At 42.9% G+C, this 10807-nt stretch overlaps 1 protein-coding gene across 1 annotated transcript; it reads right to left on the bottom strand.

Annotated features, from left to right (window-relative positions):
• Positions 1–87: 87 nt before the first annotated feature.
• On the bottom strand, positions 88–9160 carry gipc3 (GIPC PDZ domain containing family, member 3). Its single transcript, XM_047036924.1, has 6 exons — positions 7693–9160; positions 5310–5495; positions 4579–4759; positions 2688–2797; positions 2130–2211; positions 88–1576 (listed from the first exon to the last, which is right to left on the bottom strand). The coding sequence occupies exons 1-6, from the start codon at positions 7972–7974 to the stop codon at positions 1425–1427; spliced, it is 993 nt and encodes a 330-aa protein (XP_046892880.1). The 5' UTR covers positions 7975–9160; the 3' UTR covers positions 88–1424.
• Between the last annotated feature and the right edge of the window lie 1647 nt (positions 9161–10807).

Genomic DNA, 10807 nt, shown 5'->3' with positions numbered 1-10807 from the left:
AAATGTAATTTAACTCAAATATTGACGGAATATGTAAAATTATTGCATATAATGTGTAAATAGTTTCCTATTTAGGATATTCTTTGGAATTAACTTGGATGGACTACTTTAGTAACATACAGTAAAAGTAACGAGTTAAGAAGTTGTTACAGTTTAATGAATTGGTCTTGAATTCACAATGACACAACAATTTAAGATTAGCAATGTTTTATTGTTAATTTGAACCTTAGATACACATGAAATATGCCTTATTCTCAGGTCTCCATAGAGTAGCTTATGATTTAGCTATTGAAGTACTCTATAATAACCACACAGTCATATTTTTCAGTGACAATAATGAGGCCATTGGGACAAGAAACACTCAACAAAGTTTTTAAACCAATACGTTTATACATTAATGATTCATAACTAGTATGTCTTCTTTATTTCCAAGGGCATGTGACACCCCTATGTACATGATGTCAATAAGACAAACCTCTAAATTATATATATTGTAGAACTATTGTGCTCAGAAACACTTTGAACCAAAACATTAGACCATAACTCGAGGGAGATTGCGTCGGAAGATGTATGAAGACCTTCATTGCTCAGGCAAGATAAAGACATAAGAATCAGATGTTTCAAACACATTTTACACAAATTTGAGTTATTAGGTTATTGTACCAATCTTCAATCACCTTTAGGCACAGATAATGCATTTCCTGAAAGAAAACTCACAGTAGTCAACATGTGGACTTTATAAGGAGTGGGGAAATGACGAGTACTGTTTCCTTTCACAATAGTGACTTATTGGAATGCTTGGTTTGGTTGCATTAGGTTTAAGGAAACCATCTAAAACTGGCTAAATACAATGTAGACCTCCCCCGGGATCACTGCTAAGAATGTTCCAGTAGATTAAGACATTTATTCAGCCTTATATTTTGTCCCTATGTGGTAACACTGTACTTTACCCTTGCAATTCCTTTCAATCAAATGTGCTATTACTCAACCACCTGATGTATGGAGTCTCCATGGCTTCACAGCCTTGGTCGATGGATATTGTTTGTGAACATTGGTGAGATATAAATCTCTGACTGATGGGTGGTCTCTGAGACCGAAACGTATCTCTCCTTTGCTGTTTGTCCCATCCCTCTGCATTGGGAATAAACAGCTTCATTATCTCACTTTCTGTTTTCAGAGATGCATTCCTGGTGCTTCCTAGTATTTTTCAGTATCCCCACCCAGCCCTGCTTAGTGGACACAAACAATCAGAACCATGCCCAATGACGGCCACGTTTTGTGTAATATTTGGTCATTTTGTTCAGCGTGTCAAAGCAAATACCCGCAATTTCATCGTCAAACGAGGGGTTGTGATAGTTCAAGTCAGTGATATGGGTTGCTGTGACAGAAAGGGAGATCGCAGCAGGCTCCCCGTCGCTTTCCTCCTACATTCTGCCGTTCTTCACATCCCCGATAGCACCCCACACGTCAAACAGGAACACGTCGGGGAACGCAAAGTCTCCCAGCACCGAATCCAAGGCCTCGGCAAAGTCATCGGGGTTCTTCTTATCTCTGCCTGCCTCCACGATTGTGGTCGCTGTAAGTGGGGACAGTCGGCGCAATGTTAGTTATTGGGGAAAGCCGTTAGGAACGCGGATGATGTCCTGTCCACTGCAGGAAATGGTCAACCTTTCGACACTGAGTAATGTTTCTCGGTTATTTAGTTCCCAGTGGTTGATTGCCTCACGTCCTTAGTCATGCTTGTGCAGCATTCTGGACATTCTGGCAGTCTGTCAGTTGAGTATACAAACCAACTAAGGACACATCTGGGTGAATGTGCCAGTATTATACTTAGCTAATGGACTATGCCTACGGGAAAAAGGCAGACCTACATGTATTCCAAAGAAATCATTGAAGTTTGAACTCAACTTATTACTTATTCACATATTTAATACAACCAAATCAATTGGTTATATTGTGTTATCAGACAAGTAGCTCATGTTGCTGGCATGTAGCCTAACCTTTAATTCATGAAATAACTTGTGCAGAACAGCCACGAGACACTGCCCAGCATAGCCACTACTCAGTGTTACATCCTGAAGCCCAATGGGGATTGTTTTCTAGATGGTTCTACAGGACGTCCATCTTACCTAGTTCAACATCTCTGATGCCCATGTAGCTCTCCAGTAGGTCATCCACTTTCTTGGTGGCTCTGTCTTCAAACTCGTTGGGCTGGTGGGAAAGCAAGAGTCAGAATGTTTGGAATCTCACTGGCATCCACTCTTTAAACACTGAGATGGACTCCAGTGAGATCATCAACTTATGATCAACACAAACCTATGCATCTTGTCACAGTAGGGTACCAAATGATTTTCACATTTTAGTATGCATTTAAGAAAATCCCCATGGTTTCTGCCGGTGGAATCCATCTTTTTTATTAAACAAAGCTTCTCTCAGTATTAGTGGGCCGTGACCATATTAGGCAGTGTATTTAGGCAGTAGTGAAGACTGATATCCTGAGGTCATTATTTACAAGGAGTAAGATGAACAAAAGGCTTGAGTGCTAACAATTTTTCCAAGAGGTCCACTGTGTGTGTGTGTGTGTGTGTGAACTTGGGTTTTCAAGTGTTTGTCAATGTGTGTGTGTGGTCTGGTGGTCAGAGGTGTTACAGTGCAGGTCAACGGCCGTGGGAGTGTGTGAAACTCACCACTTCCTGTACGGTCGCGGCCCCCTTGGACCGCAGCCGCAGGGTCTCCTTCCCGTTCCCCATCTTACCGTCGCTGGACTTGGGTGCTCTTGTCCTCGTGCCAATCATGTCTGCACACACACACACACACACACCCAATCCCCCCCCCCGCACATACACACACAGGAGAAGTACACAGAATGCACAATGAGTTGTTGATGAAAATCAAGCGCAAGCCTTCTTCGAAGAGTTTATCTCTAAAATCAATGAAGTTCAAGTTACCCAATGACAAGTTATCAGTGAGTTACCTCTGTTATTTAAATGAAAGTGGAATATAACCTTGGCCGGAATATTACCTTGGCCTGAATGTAACCTTGGCCTGAATGTAACCTTGGCCTGAATGTAACCTTGGCCTGAATGTAACCTTGGCCTGAATGTAACCTTGGCCTGAATGTAACCTTGGCCTGAATGTAACCTTGGCCTGAATGTAACCTTGGCCTGAATGTAACCTTGGCCTGAATGTAACCTTGGCCTGAATTTGACTGTGTATGATTAGGTTGGAGATTTGGATCAAACATTCTGTTCCTGGCGCCAATCAGCCAAACAGACCCGATTCAAGGAGCAAATGCATTATCCATAAGGTATTATAATCATAAAACTCATGTGCAGTACCACAATATGTACATGGCCTGAATCCAGCACTCCCAGGTGAAAGGGAAGTTCAATTTCCAATTGAACCGAGTAACTACAGTATAAAGACTTAGTAGAGCTTTTCATGTCAATCTAAGTCCATTGTCAGAAGTGAATGTCAGCCGCGGGAATATATATTTCATAGGCTCTGGAGCTCAGATACGAATGACAGCCATGTGGAATGATAATGAGCGCTGTGATGTGTCTCTCTCTTTGTCTTGGGATATTCGGTGCACATTCAAGAGTGTAATTAACCCCTCTGAGCATGAAATGTAATCCATCATTTTCAAACATCCAATTAGCTCACGTTATTATGATCATCATACGGCTTTTCCATTATTAACCACATTGAACTGAATTGATTGACGCGTTTGTTCAGAGGGTTGCACATGAACGCATTTCTGCCGGGGTGGCTGGGTCTAGGATCACACGATGGAGAGTCCTGCAGATAAACTGTGTTTATCTCCACTCTAAAACCTGCATCTTTTTTCACCTTGAGCAAGAATATTTGAGGAAAATATTTTGAGAATACAGGACAATACATAATATTTGTTTTTATTATGTATGCAATTACTACGTATAACACTTTATGAAATATGTCAATTTCTGCAGCAACTAGCTTATATGTTGGTCTAGCAACTCCTCATCAGCTTATTGTAAGTACAGTACTCTAGCAAAGTAGGACCTTCAATATAAACACCATCAGATCACAGTTGAACAATAACATTATTAACTGAAGCTCAGTGGTTATGCTAGCTTCCTGTCTGGGTGAGGCTTGATTCTTAGGAAACCATTGAACCCAATCAGGTTTTGGCTCCAAACCAGGCGTTTTTTTTTTTTTTTTTATCTAAAGAGGGTATTTCCCGCTGGAGTTTAGACTAGGCAGTCAGCTTTTCCTTCCTTCCTTGTGAGACAGTGCGATACGGCCAGTCCTATTGACTCCGAGATCACCTTTCAATAAAGGAAGTAGGTGTTTATGAAACACCCTTAGGGAACATTTTGTTCCATTTTTACACTTGACACATGTTTGTGTGGGAGTGAAATAATCACATATTTCACAGGGAGGTGAAAGGTTGTTTTCTGCCATTAACTTGATTTAAATGTTCCTAAATAAAGCGTAATAGTGTATGAGTTGACATGAACAGGTCAGATTTATTGATGAAACCTTTTCGATCACTTTTGAACATAAAACGGTCTGATTCTTAATTGACGAATGACTCACCGAAGGCTTTCTTAGGCCCTACCAGTCTGAGTGTGAAGGGAGTTCCCCTCGGTTGTTCCTTTAGCATCTTAGCTACTTCGTAGTGTCGGCATCCGACGATGCTCTGGTCGTTGATGGCCTCAATGTGGTCTCCCACGCATACAGTCTTCAGCTGGTCTATGGTACTGTCTTCCTTTATTCTCTGTCGTGAGGGAGGGAGGGAGGGAGGGAGGGAGGGAGGGAGGGAGGGAGGGAGGGAGGGAGGGAGGGAGGGAGGGAGGGAGGGAGGGAGGGAGGGAGGGAGGGAGGGAGGGAGGGAGGGAGGGAGGAAAAAAAGATGGAAGAAGGGATGGAAGGTAGGACGAAAATAAAACAAAGAATGAGCAAATCAATGAACAAAATAAATTGAATAATGAAGAAGAATATCAAAGATATGGTGCAGAGTTATCAGGCCTTGCCCGTGACAGGTCAGATGCAGTGATTCCCAACCCTGGTCCTCACAGAACACCTGTCCTGCATGTTTTAAACGTTTCCCTGTCCCAACACACCTGATTCCAATGAATGGTCATAAGCAGGTGTCTGCAGAGCTGGCTAACGACCCATTCATTGGAATCAGGTGTGTTGGAGCAGGGAAACATCTAAAACATGCAGGACAGGTGTTCCCTGAGGACCAGGGTTGGGAACCACTGAGATTGGGGACGGGATGTCGTCGTGTCGTACAGTCAGACATGGCATGTACGTCTTGTGCTCACCTTAATGAAAGCGTAGCCGGCTCCGTTGTCTGTGATGGTGAGACCGAGGGCGTCCTCAGTCTTGGTGACCTCCACCTCTTTGGTCTCCCCCCTGATGTGGGCGAAGATGAAGTCTTCTAGACCTATCTGCCCCCCCAGGAGCTTCTGCATGTCGACTTTGTGAGAGTTTAGGGTGCAGAAGAGGATCTGGGAAGAGAAGATGAAGACGTGATTGGCAGGGCAAATGATTGTTGGTTTCTCACAGAAAGTTGAATTGCTACTGCGCAGCTATGACTTGTGGGTGAGAAATCAAATTGAACCATATTCGTTTCCTAAACACCATGGGACTCAAAACCACTCACAGCTATGTGGACCTGACAAATATCATATTATCTTAATACCCGTCTACTTTGATTCCTCACTTTTGTAATCATATATTTACAACACATGCAGTATGATACATAGTATGTATTCATTAAACATGTGTGACGCTTCTGATTGCTGTTCAATACACACTCTTAACAGCAGAGGTCAGTAAAAGCCAATATATTTGATATGGACATTCTTGAGGTCCAGACCAAATGTCTGCACAGGAAATACGCTTTGCACATGAGTCGATCTTCTTGATATTGAATGAAAATGTATAACTGTCGCCCGGTTAGACTTTCCTTCTCTATTCTTAAGCAATGCTCCATTTGTCTACTATATCCTCAAGTAAACAAGTCATTGTCTTTGTCTTTGATATTAGTTTTTTGCTCATTCTCTTTGAACCAGCCAAGTCAGACTGTTCTTTTGTATACGATAGACCTAGTATACTATGGTCTTGCCCCACTGAATCGTCATATCATCATATGTGACCTTATGTGTCTACAGAAACCAGATACAGACGCTAAAATGTTCAAAACAGTGCTTTAAACCACAACAATAGTGACTACCCTAACAGACTACTTCAAGGTTGGGTCATGCCTTCTGAACATGTAGGCATTTACCCACGCATTTTCTGTCACACCATCCGGCTATAAACCTTGAAATCAAGGTGCTTTGATAACAGATATCAGAAATCATGGCAAAGCATAAAGATAGGCATGGAACTATACAAGCTGACAATGTGGAATATTAAGTGGTACACTGGCAACAGATAACATTTAATGATGTCCTATATTCCCTACCTTATATTTGAGTTATAATTGTGGAAACATTCTATATTAAGGTTTGTACGGGTACAGGATAGTTATGAAGGTTACCAGGCTCCATATGTATGCTATTGTTTAATCTAGCTTTTACCTTTGTAAATTCCTATTATATCTCATAGGGATGCATTGCTTTGTAAGCTCTTATAAATGTTTTCCAAGAAAGAATTGTCCTACGAGCATATGTTGGTCACCATTGGACACCAGTGGTATGTTTCCAACAGCTCCACTCTCATGTATTTCCTCAGAGAGACAGCTGCAAGTTCTGTGTAGGTAACCATGATCTACCAAAGGTCAATTTGGGCCAGATCAGTAGATTTCCTCCAAGGACCATGTCAAGATCAGAGGTCTGTTCTGACGTTATTAGAGAGTCACTGTAGAAGCATGATCCTTATCTCAGAACATGTTCAGGTGACACGCAGAGCAGACATCTGTTTGTAGTCAACATGCTAATAGTGAATGTTTTAAACGCATATTGTTCATTTTTCTCATGCGTTCTCTTCTTTCTTACACTAGGAATATTTCAATGAAGCATTTGTCGTTCAGTGGTGAAACTTGACCAAAGGTATTGTACACATGATTTAATTATCACTCTGTTTAGTGAAAATCGGCCTGAGCAAATGCCCTTCTCATGCTACCTCAGGGTAAAGGGAGCTATTTGAAACCGTTCACACTTTATCCAAATGCTCACTGAATTAGAGACAGACTTGCATGTACATCTGGCCCATGAGACAATGTCACAAAGGTGCCTATGCACATTGACGACAAGCTCAGTGTGTGTCCTTTGTCATGTATTTTAACACCCCCTCTCCCCCCACCCCCACCCCTCTCCCCCCACCCCCACCCCTCTCCCCCCACCCCCACCCCGCTCCCTCCCCCGGCCCCACACAGTCCCCACTCCTCAAGAGACGATTTGCCTCATTCGAGGCTGATGTTGTAATGAAGTTGTTGATGTTGATTGTCCCCTGTTTTTGCATTTAAATGATCTGTATATGCCCAAAAAATATGATTCAAGAAACTATTAAGAGAACGTCAACTCTATAGTTATGAGCCGGTATATAAACCATCCATAAATGTCTTCAGCATGGTCAGAATGGTTTGCTGACGTGAATGGATAAATATACATCAAATACAACCTTAATCGAAAAAAGGTGTAATTGCAAAAATAAGCAGTTACGAAGACTACTATAGAGATAATATCTAGAGTCCCTTACCTCAGAGGGGGATATATTGAACACCTCAGCGATCTTAGCATACAGCTCCTTCACATTGGTAAATCCATGAATGCGGCCTGTGGGGCTCCCGTGGGCCAGCTGGGTGTGGAAAACCAGCCTGGGCCTCGGGTACTCCGGTGGTCCAGGCGGAGGTGGCGATGAGGGGGGTAGCGGTGGAGCCGAGGGCACCGTTCCCACCTGGCTCTGGTTGTGGTCCTCCTCCGTGGGCACAGAAGCCTTTGGATCCTGCTCCTGCGGGCTCATTGCCTCCCCGTTCTGCATTGGCCCCAGATCTGGCTTCTCCTTTGTCCTTTGGAAGCCTGGCTGGATGCTGCCCTGGCTTGCGACGCAGAAAGTCTTCCCCGCTCCCCCTCCACCTCTCCGACCCTGCCATGGGCTGTTGGTCTGCTAAATTAGTGATGAGAGTCTCCAGGTAACGGTAGCTTGAGGAGCACAGCGCTGCCTGGTCGAAACCCAAAACCCCCGTAAATGCAGGATCGTATGTGTGCGCAACATCAGACACCCTGAGCACCCAGGCAGAACCGCAAACGCATTATAGCAAGTAAACGTTCCTCTAAGACCCTCCACAATCCTTTACTGGTCTGGGCTGCAAGTGAACTCCATGCACACAAGGTTACTAAATGCCATGACGTTACACTTTTCCTCCCACGAGAAAGTGTGAAGAAAACATTTGGATCTCTCTCTATTCCCATAGAGAGAGATCCAAACTCTCGCACCCATAGTCTGTGAGCACAGACAATGACCCAGTGTTTGAAGGTAAGGTGATACTCGGGGGCTAGGCGTGAAGTCCCCCCGCTCCTCATCAAGGAAAATATATTCTTGACAGGGTGCATCTACACAATGTGTTGACCTTTCTGACCCCAGAGATACACAAGAACCCTGCTCAGGTCATCCAGCTCAGGACATTGTTTCAGCGCTTGGTTGATGACGGAGCAAGCAAGGATGGATCGATTTTTATTTATTTTTTACATTTAAGACATACTGTTGACTGCTTCCATCGCTGAAATGTAGGGGTATGCTTCATTCAAATGAATATATTGAGATTGAAGATTGTATGCATTCACCTTCCTTTTGATATATTTTGTCAGGGGCTTTAAAAGAGCAAGCCACTCAACAAACACATCGCCATTGCACAATAAACCACATGATCTTCTGCAATCTGCTTGAAAAGTTGCCTCTGGGCAGCACTTTAATGGCGTCTAATGTCTGTCTACTCATTGGGCCTGATGAGGATTTTCAATAATAAACATCAGTATATCAGACTTTGTTGACTACTTTGGCATTGTGTTTTACAGCAGACTATATGTATGGTTGAGATGAATGCACCTTTCTGTACCATAATGAATAATTCAAGCAATAGCAGTTCTCTTATCTGTGTTTTTTTTTGTGTCAAGTGGTCTCTCTTATCCTGAGGTTAAAACTATTACTTAGAGGCACTGATAATGAGCAATGTTCTACCAAAACAGACACTTTACAACAGCAGATAGTCACTACAATCTTGACTTCAATAGACATCTCTATATCCTGTCCTTGGAATGTGCTTATAACGACCCTGACTACTAGTCTAGTCTGTCCTTGACTTGAGTATTGGACGTCAACATAATGTCACAATACAGAAATATTGATTTTACTGCTCTGGAAACATTACTAAATGTACACCCATGGTGATATATTTGTTCTTGACTTTGCAATACAGCAACATGATCCTGTGCAAAAGTCTCCTTGCTTTGTAAAAGCATCTCATGACTGTAATTGAAGGCGTTTACTCTTGCTGTTGGGAATGAGTGTGAAATAAAAATCAAGGTGAAGTCAATTCAACTTTTAGTGCTTCCCACTTGTCCCTATCTCCTCAATCATTGGCTCGAATCGTGTGGTCTGTTTGCAAGTCAAATGTCAATATTGCGTGAGTCAATGTTTACTTTAGGCACGATCGATGCAATGTGAGCAATCCTTCACCTGGGTTTACCGTACAGGATATGTTTCACCTCGGATATTCCTGTCCCATAGATCAAATGAAACTTTTGTGTCTACCAGAGGCGTTGTTAGACATAAAGCTCTACTGGGGCACAGGCCCCTATTCATATCCCTTTTTTTCTCTTCCAAGCTTGCTGCACATAATGCACTACTCATCTACAAAAAGTCCCCTTGCTCATTCCACTCTACAACAGTTCAGGGTCGCAAGTTTGATATCAGCTTTGCCAGGGACATCCATAGTTAACGTGCACATTTTTGGGGGGCATACATTTGAGCGCACATACAGTTTTTTTAGTTTTATGTAATATCGTTTTTTGGTTTTAGTCTAAATAAGATGATCGGTAGGCGTATCATTTAGAAACTTTCTTTCGTTTTGTAATGTTTTCTTAGCCTACGTCAATTCTAACTTGTGGGCCGAGTCCGACACCTGGACTTGTGCGTGCTGCAGTGGCTATTTGGCAAGCTCAGAAGAGCGCGCTGACATGGAATTCTGCATGCATCGGTTTGTGTTTTCGGTTAAACTGCTCTGATTCTACAAGCGTTGATTTGGATACTGCATAATTTTTTTCCGGGATTATCCATCGAAATGAATGCACTGACTGATAAAGTAAATTGTTAAAACTCAAACCTTTTGATTTTACTGGGGCACAGCAGACTTAGACTGGGGCACGTGCCCCAGTGAAAAGGGTCTAACGACGCCCATGGTGTCTCTCATAGCTTAGCACAGATACAGTACATACAATAACAATGACGTGTTACCACTGCGTGTGTCTGAATAAAAGCCTTTACAATATTTTGTTGAACACATGGGCCCAAACTGTAAAGAACCAGCCGGAAATCTTGGCAAGCTAACTGAGAGAAAGCTGTCTCCTGGCCATCCTACGTGGTGTGAACACGTACGTGTTAGATTGAACGATTTTCTGTATAAGGCTCTACCCCCAGACTGTATCCTCTTTGTTTCCTGGTGAGGGTGATTAAGGGATGCACTGGAGCTGGAGGCAGGCCCGTACAGACTGCGTGAGGGTGGCGTGTTTGCTGTGTCATATTTCCTCACACATTGCCTCGTCTGTTCCCTGTGAGGCAAGGAATTTCCTAAATAGTCATATGAGCTCTTTGGCCC

The sequence above is a fragment of the Hypomesus transpacificus genome, chromosome 16, assembly GCF_021917145.1.
Source record: "Hypomesus transpacificus isolate Combined female chromosome 16, fHypTra1, whole genome shotgun sequence".
Lineage (NCBI taxonomy): Eukaryota > Metazoa > Chordata > Actinopteri > Osmeriformes > Osmeridae > Hypomesus > Hypomesus transpacificus.
The sequence above is the reverse complement of the archived record's forward strand: the minus strand, read 5'-3'. Positions and strand labels throughout refer to the sequence as shown.

Bases quoted from the DNA above. Each gene is read 5' to 3' on its own strand.
- gipc3 (XM_047036924.1), bottom strand. From the start codon at position 7,974: ATGCAGAACGGGGAGGCAATGAGCCCGCAGGAGCAGGATCCAAAGGCT. The intron at 5,496-7,692 runs GTAAGGGACTCT...TTCTCTTCCCAG, and splicing joins TCAATATATCCCCCTCTGAG to ATCCTCTTCTGCACCCTAAA. The intron at 4,760-5,309 runs GTGAGCACAAGA...CCCTCACGACAG, and splicing joins CCGGCTACGCTTTCATTAAG to AGAATAAAGGAAGACAGTAC.